The following is a 20,461-nucleotide window of genomic DNA, read 5'->3' on the forward strand; positions in this document are numbered from 1 at the left end:
AAGCTCTGTACTCTCCACGCAGCCAGTGGGACCATCTAGACTTCCTTGGGCTGTGCCTGGGACCAGAGGATCATGGCAAGGGTCCAGCAGGCTGTGCCCAGGTCCAGGGGGTCGTGCCCAGCATTCACGGGGCCATGTCCAGGTCCAGGGGGTCATGCCCAGCATTCACGGGGCCGTGTCCAGGTCCAGGGGGCCGTGCCCACCCTTGTCTTTCTGGCTGGACAGGTGAGGGGTTGTGAGGCGCTGGTTGGGTGAAGGTGAGGAGTCAGCGGGCTAGGACCTTTAACTGGGGCTGAGCCAGACTCCCAGAGTGACGGTTGCAGGGCCCCATCCTGCTCCCGTGGGAGGAAGGGCTGGTCGCTCCAGATAGGCTTCCCCTCCCAGCTTCGCTAGGATCTCTGGTGCCACGGCAGACAGACAGATAGACAGATGCCTCCTCCCTCTCCATCCACACAAACCTGCCCGGAACGGATCATGCCAGCATCTTGGCCGAGACGTCCAGCCCTGGGAAGAGATGGCCCTAGACACCCTTGGGATGGGTCTTTGCATCTGCCCCACACTTACATGGTGCCACCGGTCACGCTGGCGACTCAGGATCGTCTCTCATGCCACCCTCTGTCCTGGCCAGCTATGTGGGGCACTCTGCCCAGGGGACGCCTTAATATTCCAGGGGGTGGATCATTCCTCTGCCAGCCTGGCACCTCCCACTAGAGTAATCGGGGCTGGAGGGGTTGCCACAGGCAGCCCCCTCCCCGCTGCACACAGGGAGGAGAGCTGCCCCTCCCTGGCCGCTTGCCCTTTCACGGCAGATTGGAGTTTAATAACCGGAGCGTTTCTGAAGTGATTGTAGCAGCAGCTCCCTGCTGCCAAAGGCCATCGAGGAGACCCGGTGCCGAAAATCCAAGGGCAGAGGAAGGAGAAATCAGAAATTGCTTGCTTTTTGGGGGGGGGGGAGCAGGGAAATGTTGGTTATTTACATCTCTCTGTGTACAGAAAGAAAGATCAGCTTGTTTCTCCGATCACTAGGGAAGTGCACCCAGCACAGCGCCTGTCACACCAGCGGGGCAAATCCAGGGGCGACTGCGAGGAGACAATGTGGACTCTGCTTTTCTGAAACCACAGGGTCGCAGGTAGCGGAGAATCCTCAGCACCTCTTAGCAGTACAGGGTGTCGGCCACACACTGCACAGTTGGATTCCAGCCAGTAGAGGGTGGTGGCACCCGCATAGACACAGCCACACACATCAGAAGCTAATTGCAGCATAGTGACTTACTAAATTAACACTAGCTCGTTAACTGATTATTATTTTGTCATCTTGAACTGTGGACAGAACCTAGAAGCCTGCAATCATGTGCCAGGCCCCCACAGTGCTAGGTGCTGTACAAGCAGAGAACAAAAGAAACCAACAGGCTAAGCACGAAATGCAGGCGTATCCAGGGGCGGTGAGTTATACTGGGCCTGTGGTGCCTGAGCTCCAGCAATATTCAGGGCCCAGCGGCCCGGCTCCACCAATGTTCGGGGCCAGGTCTCTCCCATGGCCCTGCCTGCCTGCCCCGGAGCATCCCTGCCTGTGCCCTGGACAGCGGGTGGCTGCCCTGCTGCTCCGCACTGCGCTCCCTCACTGGCCACTGCGGGCTGCAGCAAAGGCAGTGGTGCCCCCGGCAGGCTGAGGCAGCTGCTGCACCTGCGGGGGGGAGGAGGCGCACATGTGATGGCAGCTCCTTCCCCCCACCGCCCTGGCACCCACCGGGAGCCGACGCCGACGAAGCTTCCTGGAATCTGGACCTGAGCAGCTGGGGCTTGGGTGAGCGTTGGATTCGTGACACCCTGCTCCCCAGCCCGCAGTCACCACTCCTGCCCCAGGCTGGGCAAGGGGCAGCCCCAACCTCCACTGAACGACGTCGCAAAAGAAGAGGCTACATTTTGTTTTCATTTTAGAAAGTATTTGCTTTTGAGGGTTACTGAGCCAAGAGCGCTGGCTTGTTTCCATAGTCAAAAGAGCATTAATACCTTTTTATATTCTTAGTTAAATCCAGTTTTCTTACAATAGTGATATTGTGTAATATAGGGAAACACTGTTTCTCGTCCATTTTTACATAATTTTAAAAATCTAGATTGGCTTAAAAGGCAGTGGGGGGGGCCAGGACTTGGATCCGTTTTGGACACCACCAAAAATTATACAAACCTGCCACCCTGGGCTCATCCCCCAAATAAAAGTGCACTGAGGTCAGCGGCAGCAGCCGCAGAGGAGTGGCACACGCTGCACTCTCTCTCCGGAGACTTGTCTCTGGGTCTTCTCTGTGCTCATGGCTTTTCTCCTGGTAGCAGCTGAAGAGCCGTGGTGCCCAGGACAGGAAGGACACCCGGAGGGGTCTGTAGGGGGCCAGGCCACCTCGGAGCTTGGTAATCGCAGCCTGCCCAGCCACGGTGCGGTGCTACGCACCTGCAAACACCTCTGCTGCTGCTGGGGGCCCCGAGGCGGCTGGCACTAGCCCCCATGGGATGGCCAGTGTGACCAGATGTCCTGATTTTATAGGGACAGTCCCGATTCTTGGGTCTTTTTCTTATATGGGCTCCTATTACCCCCCACCCCCATCCCGCTTTTTCACACTGCTGTCTGGTCTCCCTAAGTGTGGCACAGATTTGCCCCCCCCCCCATTCAGGCTGTCGGTGGAGCTCCTGGGCAGCACCAGCTGCACCTGGCAGCCCCCTGGGGCAGCCCCGGGCTCGGGAAGGCGGCCGCCCTGCCAGCCCTCTCCTGGGGGCAAACTGCCCCAGCGCGGGGACGGGCGCCCGGGGCATGAGAGATCCGCGGCACGGATCACGTCGGGCCTGGTCCTGCCCTCGCCGGGGGCCATGGGAACAGGATTGGTCCCGTCCCCGCTCGCCCGGGCATCCAGCCCCGGCCTGGCAGCCCGCGCGGCTCCCCCCCGGCTGGGCACGGTCCGTGCGCTCGGAGCCTGCAGCTCGGGCAGGGAAGCCGCCTGGCTCCGCCCCGCCGGTGCCCGGCCCCTTCCAGCTGCGCTCCCCGCCCTCCGGCCTGCGCGCCCGCCTGCGCCCTGGGCTGGGGCCGGGGGCCGGATAACGGGCGGGGACCGGCGCTGTCAGCGAGCCGGTGAGTCGGAGCCGCCCCGGGAGCCAGCCCCGCACCCCGGGGGTGCTTGCGGCTGCCTGGGCGCGGGGAGGAGGCGCCCGGGCGGGGGTGTCCGGGATCCACTGGTGCCCAGCGGGAGCCCACGCGGGGGTTCCCACGCGTCCACGGAGCCCCACCCCCACGGGCGCTGCTGGCGGAGGGGGGGGGTCGCTTCCCCTCCCCCACACCCCTCCCCCCCGGTGGCGGCAGCCGGACAACGCAGCCTTGTTCCATCTGCCTGGGCTTGTGCCCCGCCCGGAGTTTCAGCTCCAGGCTCTGGGGCTGGGTTTGCGCCCGTGGCGGTGCGGGGCTGGGCCCCAGGACTTTGGCAGGGCCCCAGGGGCATTGGCCGCTGAAGTGGGGGTTGGTTTGGGACCCTCCCGCGTCAAACCTGCCGGGCTTTGCCGTGACCCCGCAGAGCACGAGTGGGTTCAGCGCAGCACCCCCACGGGCCGGGGGTTCGCGCCCCTGCCAGCCGGCCCGGGTTAGCTGGAGCACCCTAGGGAGCTGTGACCCAGCGGGATTTCACAGCAGGTGCCTGGCACAACTCAGGGCAAGGGGCAAGCAGCAGAGTGGGGCTGGTGGCTAGTGCATTGGCCAAGAGACTAGCGTAAGTGCTGCTACCAGAGCTAGGCCAGAATCACTTGCCCGACATCCTCCTAGGTTTGGAGTAACTGGGTCCTGGGTGCTGAGGGCTTGGTGCCTCATAGCACGCGAATCTCTTCCCCCTCTCCCTCGCCATGCTGCAGCTCTCAGGCAGATGATGCTAAGAGCAGCGGCCAGTCCCCTGCGGGTGGGCAGAGAGGAGACGTTGGGAGACCAGCCTCAGCCCTGGCCTGCCTCTGGTTCTTGTCTTGCTCCACTCCCTTCCTGGCAATCTCACGGCCACGGGCGCAGGAGCCTTCTCCTCTGCATCTTCTGCTGTCTGCAGCAGCCTCTGTTGGTCTCTCCACCCTGTTCCCCAAGGAAATAGTCTTCTCTGGGGAGTGGTGGAGCCAGCCCCCTTGGGTCATTTACACTCAGCTGGGAAAAGGCTCTGGCATATGTTAGGGGGACCAGATGAGAGGAAGAAAATATTGGGACACATTGGGAGTAGGGTGTGCCAGTGGAGCCAAAAAAAAAAAAAAAGTCCAGTGCTGCCGGCGGAGCGAAATATCGGGACAAATGTCTGGGCACCCTAGCGTATGTAGCGTAGGGAACAAGCCTGTCTGGAGGGCGGGGGGGATCAACGGGGGGGGGGGGGACTGGATGCTCCAATCGTTCCTTTCTGTTGCTAGTTTCTTCATCTTGCTGTCTCAGCAAGAGACAGACTTGGGACCTGACGGCCCAGGGAAGCCCCACTGACTTGGAAGAGCTGAGACACTGGCTAGCACGGGGGCTTGGCACGAGGCGGTAGAAATCTGGGCTACTTGCAGAGTAGGTCATGGAGTTCAAATCCTCCTCCTGTCTGGGGATCGGGCTGCTGGCTGAGGCCTGTTTCTACTATCAGGGAGCCAGGTTTTGCCAGGGGGGGCAGGCTGCACCCACAGTAGGTATGGGGCAGTGGGCCAGCATCAGACCTCGCTCACACAGATGGCAAAGTGACTTTGCAGGAGCGACTTCCGGGTTACGCTGATGTCAGTGAGATCAGGATCCAGCCCGAAGTCCCAGATGCTCCTGGGCAGCCTAGCGAATGGGGGAGGGCGGGAGGAAGGGGAGGATGGAGGTAGCAAACGCAGCACCTCTCTTAGTAGGTTTGCTCACCCCTTGAAATGGACTGTGGGTCCTGATTTCACACTTTGCAGTCCCTTCTCCCCAGCGCTTGCCATTTGGGGCAGCCTCATGCCCTCTGGCTGCCGGCTCGGGGTGAAACAGTCGCTTCTCTGCACTGCACTCGCCTGCTTTGAGGGAAACGCAGGAATTAAAAACAACAGAACAAAACAACCCGGGGATAAGGGCTTTAGCAGCTCAGCCGCGGGCAGGCTCCTGCATCCAATTCGTTTCATGACAACCGGCCGTCCCCTCCTCCTGCGCGGGGATTATTCCTGCTGGAGGGCATTAGAAGTATTGGAAGTAAATCTGGGGCGAGCTGCCAGGGAGGGCTGACATTTCCGAGATGCAGGGAGTTGGAGGCCAGTGGTTTCTCTGGTTGCTAGGGGGAAATGCACAGATTTTAGCTGGGAGCCAGATGGCAAAAGAGGAACGGAAAGAGCGGGAGGGCGCCAGGACCTGACACTTGCTCACCCCAGGGATACGCCCTTGGCACACGGCTGACTGCAGAGGAGTCACTCTGGATCGACACCAGGGTGTGTGAGGGCAGAGTTGGGCCCAGTTCTCGGGAGACGCGACTTTGCTGGGTTCTGCCCTTTATTGCTTGGTGAGATGGGGCCTCAGCCAGCGCCTGCAAGTAACTTTGGAGGAAGTTGGGGGTGGAACGTGGCAGCTGGGGGGGTGTCAGCACTCACCAGTAGGGGGCAGGATTCCTGTTCCTTTGCTCCAGCCACAGGGCTGTTCCACGCCCTGAGCTGGCGCTCCCCTGCTTATGTCAGTCACCCCAACTCAGGGCTTGGCTGGGAGAAGACCCCTCTTCCCCCCTCCAGATTGGACATGCTTATGGAACCAATCTGAACCTTTGAGGGTCTCTCAGTGCACCAGGGGCCCTCCGCTCAGCCCTCCTTGCCAGCACATCCTGGTGTCACCCTGCACCCCTGGGTGCGTCAGCAGCCGCCAGGGTTGAACCGGAGCCCTCTGGCTCTTAAGGCCAAGCGCGCTATGGTATCCAAGGCTGTAGCAACCTCTATGTGCCCCCTTGCAATTGGGTGACAGCCTCAGTTTCCCTCCTTGCGTGGCCCACTCACGGGGGAGGCTCACTCTGTAGTCCTGGCTTCCTGGGAAGCTTCTCACGAGCTGGTAGCTGAAGGCTCCTGCTCTCGGTGGTTCCTTAGTGTCTCTGTCGGCTGCCTGGCACCCCATCACGCCAGCTGCTTTTCTCCCGTGGGCCCAGTCCCCAGGGCTAAGCTCCTTACGGCAGCTCTCCTCTCTGACTCACCCCCAGCGACCCCGCCGTGCTTCCTGCATAGGACCCACCCAGCCCGTTTCTCTCCAGCGGGTCTAATCCACAACTGCCCACATCCTCCCCAGGTGCCACAGAACCAGTGAACTGGGCTTGTCTGCTCCCCATAACCCTGTTGCTGCAAGTGTGGGGTTCAGACTCCCTCTTGCAGGAGCCCAGCCCCCACTAGAGGGGGACCGAGTGCTGCCCGGAGTGGGTGTGGGTCCTGCTGGCTGCTCCCTTCTGAAGGAGGCTGGGGGGAATCAAGCATCCTGCTTTCCCTCCCCCCCCAGGCTCCGGACCCTGGCTGAAGAATCTGCTCCCCGTATTAACCCTTTGCTTGTCTGCTGCACCTTCGGCCCTGGCACCTCAAGGCGCTTTTCACACAGCGTTGAGTTTCATCCTTCTGAGGTAGAGGAGCGTTAGCCCCGTTTCCCAGGGGGAGGAACCAAGGCCCGGGGAGGTGAAGGGACTTGCCCATGGGCACATGACAATTCTGGGACGGTGCTGGGGATAGAACCCAGGAGTCCTGCGTCCCCAGCTCTGGGCATCAGCGCCAAGGGCAGGGTAAGGGGACGGTCCGTGTGCACATGCTTTGAGATTTCCTGTTTGCTGGGTGGATCCAGGCTGGCCCTAGCTGGCTGCTGGAGGTTTTCACTGGGGTGCATGCTGAGCAGAGGGTGGTGGAGGCAGAGCCCAGGGCCTCTCCGGGTGAGCGAGGGATCCCATGACATCCCCGGCAGGAAGGAGACAGTGCCCTGTGCTGGGACAATGCAGCAGAGCGATGGAACAGCCTCCTCTGGGCCCCCCAGGCTCAGGACACATGGGAACGAATTGCCTCCAGAGTGGAGGAAGGACCCCACCCCAGTAGAGCTGGGAACCCACCGACCCTCCAGCCACGTGTGTGTCTGGGGGTCTCTGATGGAGGGAGGGCCGCTCCTGGGCTGGGTGCGTGGATCCTTGCTCATAACCTCCCCGCTCGCCATCTCTCCCCAGAGGATGTCGGAGGAGCTGCCCTTGCACATCAACATCCGGGAGCCGCGATGGGACCAGGGCACTTTCCAGGGGCGAGCCAAGCACTTCTTCATGGTGACTGACCCCCGCAACCTCCTGCTGTCCGCGGCGACGCTGGAAGACGCCCGGAGGGTGGTTGAGAATTACAGGTTCTCTGTGAAGTCTGGACTGTTTCCCCCCTAGTGGCTGGGGAGCGGTGGGGGGAGGACACATTATCTGAGAGGGGCTCTGCAATCCGGCTGCTATGCCAGAGTGAGCCCTAGTGGTGGGGTTGGGGGCGATGCCCTGAATGCCGGAGGGCCAGGAGCTGGTCTGTGCCATTGGCTCAAGCCAGCTGTCCTGGCTCCCTCCCGGGAAGGGGGCGACGAGGCGGGTGTCCCCTCTGCAGGGCTGGGCAGTAGCTGGCAGGAGAGGAGGGGGATTTTCTGCTGCCTGGACCCTGTATGCGGGCAGTGCTTGGAGCCACAGGCAGGAGCCAGAGGGCAGTGGCGTGAAGGGGCACAGGTGGCTTCGGGGGTTTAAGGACAGAGGGAGGCTAGGCACAGCCGAGGGTGGGAGGGAATCCCAGCAGTAGCCTGTGGAGCTGGCACCGTGGGGAGGGGAGATGCAGGAGGACGCCAGGTGGCACCAGCCCTCTCTCCAAGGGAAGAAGTAACCTGTGGTGGCAGGGGGAGCCGGGCATCCAGAGCGGAGACACCCACCAAGGAGACCATGGTAGGGCTTTCGCTCCATGGAGACGTGCGGCTCGGCCAGGGGTGCTGGCTGAAGCTGCCAGCTCTTTCCCGGCTGCTGAGGCTCCCAGTAAGGAGCACACAGGAGCAGCGGGTTGGGGGTGATCTGCCCTGGAAGTGAGGGCAGGCGGCACCCAGGCCTGGATGTGGGGGGTCCCCTGATGCGAACAAGGGTAGTCACAGCTCCCTCTGCCTGGCACCACCCGCAGGTCGGGGACGGTATCACCGGACCTGACAGAGGACCAACTCTGGCGGGCAAAATACATCTACGACTCAGCCTTCCACCCCGACACCGGGGAGAAGATGATCCTGATCGGGCGCATGTCGGCCCAGGTGCCCATGAACATGACCATCACCGGCTGCATGCTCACCTTCTACAGGCACGTTAGCCCTGCAGGGCAGGGACCCCCACCCATGCCCTTCAGCACCCCCCGCTGGCCCGGGGCAGGGACCCCCACCCTGTGCCCTTCAGCACCCCCTGCTGGCCCAGGGCAGGGACCCCAACCCCATGCCCTTCAGCACCCCCTGCTGGCCTGGGGCGGGGACCTTCCTGACCTCTCCACCACCCCCTGCTGGCCTGGAGCGGGGAACTTCTTGACCGATCCAGAACCCACCTGCTGTCCCTGGGCGGGGACCCCCACCCATGCCCTTCAGCACCCCCTGCTGGCCCGGGGCAGGGACCCCCACCCATGCCCTTCAGCACCCCCTGCTGGCCCGGAGCAGGGACCCCCACCCATGCCCTTCAGCACCCCCTGCTGGCCCGGAGCAGGGACCACCACCCCGTGCCCTTCAGCACCCGCTGCTGGCCCAGGGCAGGGACCCCAACCCCGTGCCCTTCAGCACCCCCTGCTGGCCTGGAGTGGGGACCTTCCTGACCTCTCCACCACCCCCTGCTGGCCCGAGATGGGGACCTTCCTGACCTCTCCAGAACCCACCTGCTGTCCCGGGGCAGGGACCCCCACCCCGTGCCCTTCAGCACCCCCCGCTGGACCGGGGCAGGGACCCCCACCCTGTGCCCTTCAGCACCCCTTGCTGGCCTGGGATGGGGAGCTTCCTGACCTCTCCACCACCACCTGCTGGCCCGGGGCAGGGACCCACCTGCTGGCCCGGGGCAGGGACCTTCCTGACCTCTCCACCACCGCCTGCTGTCCCGGGGCAGGGACCTTCCTGACCTCTCCAGAACCCCCCTGCTGGCCTGGGGCGGGGACCTTTCCTGACCTCTCCAGAACCCCGCTGCTGGCCTGGGGCCGTGACCTTTCCTGACCTCTCCAGAACCCCCTTGCTGGCCCAGGGTGGGGACACCAACCTGTTCAGCGTCCCCTGCTGGCCTTGGGGCAGGGACCTCCCCTGACTTCTCTAGCACCCCCTGCTGGCCCTGGGGTGGGGACCCCAATCTCTCTAGTGCCTCCTGCTGGTCTTGGAGCAGGGACCCCCCCCCCACGACTTCTCTAGTGCTTCCTGCTGGCCCTGGGGTGGAGAGCCCTTCCCCATGCCCTCCAGCACCCCCTGCCGGCCTTAAGCCTGTGGCAGTAGCGCAGCCTGATCAGTGGCAGCGCATCTCCACGCCTCTTGCACTTTGGCCCACACAAGCCCTGGCAGAGGATGGGCAGTGTCCCTTGGTAAGGTGCCACCAAGTTAACATTCCCGGTAGGTTCCCTGGGGCACAGTGCTGCAGCGAAGGGCAGGGGACTCTGCTAGGCACAAGCCTTAGGGTAGGGGTCTGAGGCGTGAGCGACGAGCAGGGGGTCAGGCGGGGGAGAATCCCAGGCAGATGGGTCCATGGTGTGGGAGGGGAGGGCCGAGCCGCACTAACTCCGCCAGCCACGTCCTGGTGGGCACTTGGCCCCTTTGCGTCCTGTTTCCTGTCTGCTTGGGCAGAGCTGCTGGGACCTCGTCTCTCCCTCCTCCGACGTGCTCTTCCCCACCTCCCCGCAGGACGACCCCCGCGGTGTTATTCTGGCAGTGGGTGAACCAGTCGTTCAACGCGATTGTGAACTACACTAACCGAAGCGGAGACGCCCCCATCACGGTCGGGTAAGGGAGCTGCAGAGCTGGAGCTGCACAGTACGGGGCGCTGGTGCCTTCCCCATGGCACTGCCGTGTGCTGCGCAAAGGTGCCTGCTTTAAGAACAGCCTCGGCCTGTCGCTTGCAACGTGGTGGCTTGAGCTGCCTTCACCCTGGCTGCCTGCTTGGGGCGGTCGGGCTGGAAGGCAGCGCTGCGGGCTCCCTGCTGGGGTGATGGTCCCTGGCTATTCTCGCACAGAACCGGGGCAGGCCACCGGGGGGCACCCTCCATGCCTGGAGGGAAAGGCTCATTGGGGGGGCAGGCAGCCTGGCAGGACGAGGCCCCGTCCTGTTGCCCTGTTGCTGCGCTGCCCAGCGGGTTTCCGGCCTCACTGGACTTGCCTGCTTTCTTTGCAGCCAGCTGGGGACGGCCTACATCAGCGCCACCACCGGGGCAGTTGTGACGGCGCTGGGACTCAAATCTCTCACCAAGGTAGGGGGCCCAGCCCCGCTTCGGGTCGGAGCACGCCTGGCACGGGGTCCAGGGAGTGGGGCTGCCCGGGCTGTACGCTGCAGGACTCATACTCTGGCAAGCAGCAGGGACAGACAATGGGTCCCGGCCGCTCTGCATCCATGTCTGGCCCCCCAGGAGCGACCCAGAGGCTCTCCTAGCCCTGGGAGGAGCCCTGGAGGTGGAGGATGGGGTCTTGCTCGGGGAAGGCCCGAGCATGTTGCTCCCACCCTTTGCCCCGTGTCGGGTGTTTAATGCCCCATGTCGTGTGTCTGCCCTAGCTGACCCAGTGATGCAGGCAGACAATAACAGACCCGATTCTGATCTCCTGCTGGAGTGTAAGTCCCCGGGTCTCCCCAGAGTGGTGCCCCGCGGGGTTAGGGAGAGCAGGGCCGACGGCTCTAAGACAAGCCCCGGGATCCAACTGGAATCCACCGGAGAATGGAGCAGCCGCTTCCAGCTCCGCTCAGGGCCCCAGCCAAGATCAGGGCACCAGGTGCTGCACTGATCGACACACAGTGACAGATCATCCCTGCCCTGACACGCTGGGAGTCTTAATCACACAAGACAGACATAGGGCAAGTCGTTATTCCTGCTTTGCAGATGGGGAGATGACACCTAGAGAGATGAAATGACTGGCCCAGGCAGAGCCAGGAATGAACTGAGCCTTGTGCTCTAACCACTAGACTGTTCTTCCTTCTACCCAGCTGTAGTCTCATTCCCTGGCACGTGATTCTCTCTTTTCTCCCTCTGCAGCATTTGCCATCGATTATTGGCCGCTACGTGCCTTTTGCTGCCGTGGCAGCTGCTAACTGCATCAACATTCCTTTAATGCGGCAGAGGTAAGGGGCCTTCACCCTAACAGAGCAGCTCTGTGCAAACGGGGGAAATCGATGCTGTTGAAGGACATGGATCTGTCTAGCCGGGTACCTTGCTTTGGGCAGTAACCACAATCTGATGCTGTGGGGGGGGCTAGACCCTCCTCATACTGCACTTGGTCAGCAGTGCAGTGCTGTGACAGGTGGAATTCCTTCCTGATCCTCGCAGCTGGTCAGCACTTGCCCTGAAGCATGAGGGTCATTTTAGTTTATAGAACTGCAGTAATGGTCCTTTCCCAGAGATTAGCCATGGTATGAAAGCCTCTCGCCAACCACAGACCCAGTGTGGCACAGGTGGTGTCATGGTGAGCCTCACGCCAGTTTGAAGCTCACGTCTGCCATGGTGGAATTCAGTCCTTGGACTCTCTGCTGAGACCGCTAACGAGTGAGCTGACCCCTAGGAGCTGGGCTGAGAACCCCTCACTCATTCACACAGTTTGCAGACCAAGCCCGTGGAGGGCAATGGCTCTGTGCCCCGTTACCCATCCCTCTGCCCCAGCCAGGCTCCCTAACTGTAGTCCATCTGTGTCCTGGCACGCAGGTAGTGGTAAGGGACTCTGCTCTGTCTCTTTCTCAGGGAGCTGAAGTTTGGGATCCCCGTCACAGATGAGGATGGGAACCGGCTGGGGGAGTCGAGGGCAGCGGCCCAGCAAGCCATCGCTCAGGTGGTGGTGTCCCGGATCGGCATGGCCGCCCCCGCCATGGGTGAGTCACTTCCCTGGCAGATTTGCACTGCGCTTGGGCCGGATCCAGGGCCCCCCTGTGCTCGGGCGCCACAAACTCCTGCCTCGCTTCCTGCCAGCGACACCCGTTGCAGTTAGCGGCACCTGTTAATTTCCTTCTCCTTCGCCCCTCCTAGCCATCCCTCCTGTGATCATGAACGCCCTGGAGAAGAGAGCCTTCCTGAAGGTAAGTCCCCTGCCCAGCCACACCCCAGCAGTCCCTCCAGGGGCTGGATGGCACCCCGTCTACGTGGCTTGGGGGATCCCCTCTCATTACAGCTGGCGCCTGTGTCCACTCAGGGCATCATTTCTACATGTCCCCTGGGGTTCATGGGAGCACCCCGAGATCTGCCCACCTCCCTGGGAGGATCAGGATTCCAGCCCGCCCCTGCCAGTGCAATGGGGCAGAAGGGTTAATGTTAGTCCGGCTGATGGGGACGGTATAAAGCTCATCTGAGGATATGGCTACACTGCATTGTAAACCCAGGGCTGGGGGACCTGGCTTGTCCACTTGGTATTTTCAGAGCCGGGCTTAAGGATTCACATTGCATTGTGACCCTGGGCTTACAATTGCTGGGCCTGGCTCTCCCAGCCATGCTACTGCATCCACAGAGATGTGGCTTGAGCTGCGTCCACACTGCAAACTGACAGGGCTTGGACCTGAGTGGCTTTTACCCACACCCCCAGCGGGGCTCTAGGACCCGCGCCCTGAGCGCTCACTGACCCGAATCAGGCTGATTTGCGCGTGGACGGAAAGGACTCAAACCTGAGTCAGAGTCAGGACTCTGTGTAGACAGATCCTTAAGTGCGAGATTGAGCAGAGACAGGAGATGGGGCTAGAAGGACCGTGGCTCTGGGGAGACGTGGCAGACCCCGGTCCTACCTGACAGCTGTGTGCAGGGCCGAGCCCCGTGTGCGCACAGAGATCCGGGGATTGTCACGGTCTGGACTGGGTTCCGACAGTGATCGTCTCCTGGGCCCCCCGCCCCGTTCATGGTGGGGCACCAACCCTCAGGCAATTCCTGCCAGTGCCGCTGGGGAGAGGTAACCCTAGAAAGGACCTTTAGCGCCTTTCCAAGCTAGCTGGGAACCGGGAACGGAGCAGGCAGCTCTGTGTGGATCACCCGCTAGTGCCCCACGGGCCTGACACAGTGTATAGTGCCAACCTCTCTGAACTGTCTCCTTGGCCTTGATGTATAAGGGACCCCCCATCAATATAACCCTCTTGCTAACCCAAAGCCCCTTTGTCTTTCCGTGTAGCGATACCCCTGGCTGAATGCTCCCTTGCAGGTCGGGCTGGTGGGATTCTGGTAAGTGATGGCTGGAAATCAGGGAAACTCGCCTAGCCCAGCTGAAGGGAAGAAGCCACTCAGGGGCGACTTTCTCCAGGGTTCGCTAGCCTGGTCTCGGCACTGGAAGCATCATTTGCTTCAAACCGGGTGGGATCAAACTGGAACCACCATGAGCCTTCGAAGTGAAGCCAGCCCCTTCAGAGGCTCCTTCCACACCCACTCCCCGTCATCGTTCACTTTGCAGTTAAATTCATGGCCAGGAAATTCAGACGAAGTCAGTGGTCAGACTGCTGCTTTCAGGGCCACCCGGGGGGTGAGTGGGGGCAAAGGGGGGCAATTTGCCCCGGGCCCCACAGGAATATAGAATTCTATAGTATTGCAACTTTTTTAATGGAAGTGGCCCTCGAAATTGCTTTGCCCCAGGCCCCCTGAATATGCTGGGTGGCCTTGGCTGCGTTGCCTGGTGTGCACACACCCTGCGGAACTCCCTGCAGCAGGATGTTGTCAGGCATGAGGCTTCCTAGGTCAGGCCAGAAGCAGGAGTGCCAAGAGACCCTGATTATATTTCTAACCCTCCTGGCAGCAGGAAGGGATAAAACTCACAGGAGTGTGTGTGTCTGGTGAGGTTTCCAGCTCAGCGGAGCAGAGACAAGGGATCTGGATAGTTCAGATAAGCAGCCAACTGCCCTGTTAGAGTAATTTGGGGAGAGGAAGGGAAGCTGGCTGGGAGGTTCATCTGGGGAAGGCAGAGGAGGGTGAATGGAATTTCCTTTAGGGCAGTGTCTCTCTCTGTCTCATCCAGCCCTAATTACCGGGGGTCCGTTGGCACCTCGCTTTTGTTGGGGTGTTTATCCTCGAGACACCCCAGGCAGGAGGTGTAACAGCCCCGCCTTACAGATGGATTCTGAGTCCCAGCCTGGAGCCCTGACCACTGGTCCGTCCTGCCTCCCTGCAGTGGGCCTGTTTGGTTAGGGGGGGCTTCCTGGCCCTCATGACAGTGCTTCCCCAGTCCCAGCCTCTTGTTCCATGGACTGCTGCTTTGTTCCCGCCGTTCTCAGCCTTTGCAGCAATTCCTGGGTTGAGGCGTTAGAAATCAGCTCTGCTCTCGGTGTCTCTCCTTTTGCAGCTTGGTGTTCGCGACCCCGCTGTGCTGCGCACTCTTCCCACAGAAAAGGTAGGGGTTGGCCGGTCTTCGCTGGGCCCTCTGTTTGCCTGGGCCTAGCTGTGTGCGATGTCCCGCACGGCTTAGGAGTTGGGGGGGGGGGTGTTTGTGTGTGTGTATGGATGCACCAAGGCGGTTTAAGACAGTGTCTCTCAACCTTTCCAGACAACTGTCCCCCTTTCGGGGTCTCATTTGTCTTGCGTACCCCAAGTTTCCCCTCATTTAAAAATGACTTGCTTCCAAAATCAGACCTAAAAACACAAAGTGGCCCCGCACATGATTACTGACACATGGCTGACTTTCTCCTGTTTACCGTATAATTATCAGATAAATTGATTGGAATGTAAATATTGTACTTACATTTCAGTGTATAGTATATAGAGCAGGAGAAACAAGTCATTGGATGAAATTTTAGTTTGTACTGACTTTGCTGGTGCCTTTTCTGTAGCCTGTTGTGAAACCAGGCAAATTGACGTACCCCCTGGAGGACCTCTGTGTACCCCCAGGGTACTCACAGAATCATAGAAAATCAGGATTGGAAGGGACTCCCTCCTCAAAGCAAGACCAATCCCCAACTAAATCGTCCCAGGCATACCCCGGTTGAGAACCACTGGCTTAAGACATCTTTGCTCCCTCAAGCCCTGGAGACACTTTTGCACCAGTCAGAGAAGCGGGAAGCTGTGATCAATTATTCTTCATGTTCACTGAAGGTAGGACAAGAAGGAACGGACTTACTCTGCAGCGAAGGAGATTTAGGTTGGATTTTGGGAACATCTCTCTAACCCTAGGAGCTGTGGGACAGGCTTCCAAGGCGGGTTGTGGGTTGTCACTGGATGATTTAGTTGGGGTTGGTCCTGCTTTGAGCAGGGGTAGGACTAGATACCTCCTGAGCTCCCTTCCAACCCTGATCTTCTATGATTCTATGGAGGTTTTTAAGACCAGGTTGGACAAACCCCTGTCAGGGCCGGTCTAGGTTTACTTGGTCCTGCCTCAGCGCACAGGGCTGGGCTTGACGACCTCTCAAGGTCCTTGTGATTCTGGATGCAGGGCCCCATCCTGTGCTTGACCCGGTTCTTGCTAAGAGAGGCAGAAGGGCATTCTGGGCAGCTGGTCTCTGCAGGGCCGTTAGCAACGGCTGGCACAGGAAACGTTTGTGCCTCCGTCTTGGATTCTCTTTGCTCTGCTGCTGCCTCCTCTTCTTGATAAACGGCTCAGTTGGCCCCTCGGAGAGCAGAAATGCTCCCACGTGCCGGAGGCGGCCACTCGCGGGCTGCAACTAGCTTGCGAGCCAGCCTGTAGGCTGAGACTTGCTGTGTAATAGTACATTTACTGGTAGCTTCTGCGTAACCGAGAGATCCATTCAAATCTGAATCTAAAGTTGCTGGATGAGGATGGATTGACTGTGGAGCATTCTCCCACCCGTAGGGAAGGGGAGACATCCTTAGACAACTCTCCAACTGGTAGCCCCAAGTTCCTTGCCCTCCCTGCCTCCTCTCTGAATGGGTTTGTCTCCCTTCCGCAGCTCGATGCGAGTGAGTCGCCTGGAGCCTGAAGTCCAAGCTCTGGTCCGGGAGAAGAACCCTCACATTGAGATTGTCTACTTCAACAAAGGGCTTTAAGCCAGGCTCTGCTCCACTCCCCCAGCTGCCAGGAGAAGAGATCAGGGAACGGATCGGAACCCAGGCGTCCGGGGAGAATGTTAAATGTAGTACTAGAATAATGCCTTTGAGCTGCTGCTTTATTTCTGGCTGTCGTGTGTCAGTAGGTGCTGTGTGTACGATGTAGGTTCCTTGCACTCAGATGACCCATCGCAATAGGTAGTGTTATATGCTGCTGTGGTATAGATTGTCTTTCCTGAACAAAACAGAAACAGGCAGAGCTGATCCTCTCTGGTGGCAGGTCGAGAGCGGCCAGGGCCCCTAAGTAACCCTCCCTCCACTCCACCCTCCTGCTGTGCGTGGTCCCAGAGTGGCTCACATGTCCATCTTTACTGCTCTGGAGAGTAATGCTCTTGAGATGCTTCCATGGGATGCGGCTGCCGTCTTTATAGACACTTGATTGCGATGAGGTGGACTGACTGCTGGGGAAAGCTACGTACTTATACAGCAGAGTCACTCAGAAAAAGATCGAGGGGGGAAAGAAACTACTATACAAGGGATCTTGGTGCAGAGATGGATCCCAGAGAGTTTTGGGGTATCCTGATCTGGGGTTTCTCTGCCTACCAGAGGAGAATTAGCTGCAGTGCCTGAATGTGGGGAAAGCCCGGACCCAGATCTGTAACTCAGCTTTGCACTTGGGCTGATTGCTGCTGTTGGAACCTGGTGTTTGGAACCAGCTTTCACTCATGTGTATGTGTTTTTGCACACTCAGTGCCTGTGCATGTCTGAACTTCCTGGACCTGCACTCTGCAGGGACCAGTTCTGAAACCTTGCTCATGCCCGAATAATGGAATTTCCATGGGGGAGAGTTAAACTGTCTGTGAGGAAATTCCCCTGCCTGTCTGCACAGATCTAACCCGCTGCCCTTTGCATTGCCCCTTTTAAACACACTCTGGGAGGCGTGAGTAGGGCTACCAGACAGCAAGTGTGAAAAATCAGGAAGGGAGTGAGGAGTAATAGGAGCCTATGTAAGAAAAAGACCCAAAAATTGGGACTGTCTCTATAAAATCAGGACATCTGGTCACCCTAGGTGTGAGGGAAAGTCTGCCCCCCCCCCCCCCCGTTTTATTGTGACTATTGACTCAATACACGTAGGGTGCAGGGGAAAATGCATCACAATTGTTTTAGGATGCGAAAGACAAACCCAGGCGCAAGAGATCACTGATCAATAAAGCACAAGAAGAGGAGGAAACCTGCCCCTCTTCTCTTATCGGAAGGAACAGACGCTACAGGGGTAGGGAGACTCTTCCAGTAATCACAGCTCTGTCACAGCCTGCACCATCGAGCTTAAAATCGTCCTTGTACAGGGCTGATCCTGCCCCCTTGAAATCTGCAGGAGCTGCACCGTTGGCTTCAGTGGGTGCAGGAGCAGGGGTCTGAATGCATCTTTTTAAAACTAGCATAATCAAGGCACCTAATGTAGAACGGATGGCTCAGAAATGCCTGACCTGCCTGTCCGCTCATGGAAAAAGCTGGGGAATGTCACAGCTAAGCACAAGGGGCCCAAGGCTACTCCCGGTCAGCAATTTAATCCGGTTTTCCGCTGCTTTCATCTCCAGAGCAAATTACACATTCTAATCTCCAAAAAACAGCCCGGAGGGGTGTTGTTATTTAATGTCGCCTTTGTTCCAGGCTCAAGTCGCATCCTGGGGCTGCTCGACGCCCTTTGAACATGTTTACTTCCACAGGGCTCCTGTCTCCTTGCTGTAAGATCACCCTGTTGTTTGCTAGATCAGCCTCCCTTCGAACATGTGACATTTAAAGGGATCTTGTCACACTGCTTTAAGGTCACTGTGCTTTGTGGCATGGGTGGGTGTGTAGCTACATACAGATAGAAATTGGATGTTTTACAACATCGAAACCAGACAGAAATGTTTCTGTGACATTTAATGAAAATGTGTTTAGTCCTGGCCTGGATATAAATCTTCCCCTGTTGTGCTGGGGACTGGCCCTCTGCTCCTGCCAGAAAGGAGACAGGAAACTGAGTAGACTCGAGGTGAAACTGACCCCCCTGGTTTGCCTGGCCCAGCTGAGTGAGGGGCACAGAGCACACAACCCAGCTCTGGGGCAGAAAGGGAATTGGATATTTAAAAGTAGAACTAGTTGGAGGTGGTGTCACAGTAAGAGCGGTCTTTGATTATATCCTGGAGGGAGAATCAGCCCCATCCTACAAAAGACACAGAGAGAGATCAGATCTGCTGTGTTCAGATCTGCTGCAGAAGATGGCTTGTTGCTCCTCCCAGATGCCTGGGGTGACTCTAGTTCCCAAAGGGAAAACGGGACACTGCGCAGGGCTGGTCTGAGGCCCCCCCCAACCCCCCCCACAGGGCTGGCCCGAGCCCTCCTCCCTGAGCGGGGATGGCCCGAGTTGCTTGCCTGATCCCTGCCTGCCCTCTGCACGGGCTGGGGTTGCTGCTTGCCTGAGCCCTGCCTGCCCCCTGCACAGGGCTGGCATTGCAGCCCCCCCCCCCAATCGCATGTTCCTCTGCACCTCATTTTTTTGACAAAAGTGGGCATTTGGCCCGTTTGCACTTGCTAGCTGATCAAGTCGTCCCCTAGAATAGCCTTGACAGAATCAGGCTCAGCGCTTGTCTGTAATTTGCCCAGATTGCACTGGCTGGGAGGGCAATGATAAGGACCATCAATCCTCATGCTTCAGGGCACAGAGTGATCAGCAGTTGGGGTCAGGCAGAAATCCCCCCCCCACCCTGACTCACATAACAGTGCACTGTGGGTGTTTCACACTTCCCTCTGAAGTGTTTGGTACAGCAGTGGGCATTGCACGGGGCTACGTGAGACATCGGATTCCAGAGGACTTAGATAGGGACAGGCTGACTTTAATCGTCAAGTCCACTGGGGGGACAATCCTTTCCAATGGTTTTGAAAGCCCTCAAGTGTTGGTTTTGAGGGAGGCTGGAGGCAGCTTGGTCCAAGTGGTTTGAGCAGGGCTCTGGGAGTCAGGACTCCTGGGTCTCCATCTTGGTTTGGCCATCGATTTGCTGTGTGCCTGTGGGAAAGCCATTTCACCCGGCCACACCTCGGTTTTCCCGGGTGAGGGGAATGGGGGCATCTGGATGCGATAAATCAATCCCCGAATGGACGCCCATACTCCACCTTGGCGGAGTCGGCAGGGAAGCCACGGCAGTTGACTTGCCGCTGTGAGGCGAATAGCGTAGCTGAAGCTGCGTATCTTAGATCGAGACCCCCACCCCCACCCCGGTGTAGACCAGCCCTAAGAGTCACTCGGCTTGAGCACTAGAGGGACAACAATGGAAACTGGGTGTAAACAAAAGAAAATATGAGAAACTGCAAGTTTTGACAGGGACAAGGAAACAAGGCAAATCCCAGTACTCTTGTCTGTAAAAGTAGCTGGTGTCATTTCTCCTCTGCTTTGAATTCATTTCCAGCAGGGTCCTGCACAGAAATCAGATCTTTGGATGGGCAGGACATTTAAAATCAAACAATCGAAAAAAAACCAAAAGGCACCCTGGCCGCTCCCAGCAGGGGTGTTACGCAATGCAGCGTTTATATGTAGGTCCTACAAAAAGTGTGTTGCTTTCTGGTGATGCAAAGGGGCCCTGTGCTGGCAGCATGTGGGAATAGGTGGTACAGGATGGATGGACTTCCAATGGGAATGAGTTTGGCAAAATCCCTCCAGTTACGTGCTGTTTGTAACCTCCCTTGCCTGAGTCTTTGTCCCGTAACCCAGGTCTGTTCAGAAAGGGCGCGGGCACGTCTCTGAGGAGGGGGCTTAGCTAAGGAGACGCCGGCTTTGACGGGTGGCGTCGCTGAAACGAACGCTGTTGCTTTTGTAACGATCTTGGTGCAGCGTGTGGCGCGTTGGGTCTTGGAGAGCCCCATGAGCAGGGGGAACTGGGGGAGTGTTACACAAAGAGCTTTGACTCTTGCCTTTGGGGAAAGATTTGGGGGCAGGGGGATGCTGCAGGATGGTGGGTTTGCCCCAACTCCAGGATGTTCTGGTGCTCTCCCGTGGGGGCCTGGCCTCTTGCCGATCAAACACACCTGCTTGAGAGCAGAAAGCTTTAACAATCCTTGTGCAATACGGCCTGGGCACTCAGTGTCTGTTAGCGTCACTCCTTCCCCAGGGGCAGGGGGCGAGTCGCAGCACAGGTCTACATCCGATCCCTTCCTGCCGCATGTCCCTTGGTGGAAGGCCTGGCACTGCGCGTGCTGCTCACTCAGTTGGTGTCTGTACCCTGAACTTAGACCTCTCTCGGCGGGACACTGAGCCCATGGCTGACCTCCATTGTCGCTTTAAACAGGGCAATTGTTCCAAAATAAAGGTGATATTTTGTGTCTCTTG

General features: G+C 58.8%; 1 protein-coding gene and 1 long non-coding RNA gene across 3 annotated transcripts; one reads left to right on the forward strand and one right to left on the reverse strand.

Annotated features, from left to right (window-relative positions):
* Window positions 1–3,026: 3,026 nt before the first annotated feature.
* Window positions 3,027–20,461, forward strand: SFXN3 (sideroflexin 3). 2 transcript variants are annotated; one of them, XM_050958203.1, is made up of 12 exons: window positions 3,033–3,115; window positions 6,458–6,575; window positions 7,161–7,327; window positions 8,119–8,289; window positions 9,845–9,943; window positions 10,332–10,407; window positions 11,182–11,267; window positions 11,881–12,008; window positions 12,163–12,212; window positions 13,286–13,335; window positions 14,444–14,491; window positions 16,002–20,461. In XM_050958203.1, exons 3-12 carry the CDS (start codon window positions 7,164–7,166, stop codon window positions 16,096–16,098), a joined length of 969 nt encoding a protein of 322 aa, XP_050814160.1. In that variant the 5' UTR covers window positions 3,033–3,115; window positions 6,458–6,575; window positions 7,161–7,163; the 3' UTR covers window positions 16,099–20,461. The 2 variants fall into 2 exon arrangements, with proteins under 2 accessions (XP_050814161.1, XP_050814160.1); XM_050958204.1 differs by lacking the exon at window positions 6,458–6,575 and having other exon boundaries at window positions 3,027–3,115.
* On the reverse strand, window positions 8,297–9,831 carry LOC127053478 (uncharacterized). Its single transcript, XR_007775046.1, has 5 exons — window positions 9,354–9,831; window positions 9,174–9,303; window positions 9,008–9,081; window positions 8,683–8,799; window positions 8,297–8,455 (listed from the first exon to the last, which is right to left on the reverse strand). It is a non-coding gene; the product is annotated as an uncharacterized LOC127053478 (long non-coding RNA).

The sequence above is a fragment of the Gopherus flavomarginatus genome, chromosome 6, assembly GCF_025201925.1.
Source record: "Gopherus flavomarginatus isolate rGopFla2 chromosome 6, rGopFla2.mat.asm, whole genome shotgun sequence".
Lineage (NCBI taxonomy): Eukaryota > Metazoa > Chordata > Testudines > Testudinidae > Gopherus > Gopherus flavomarginatus.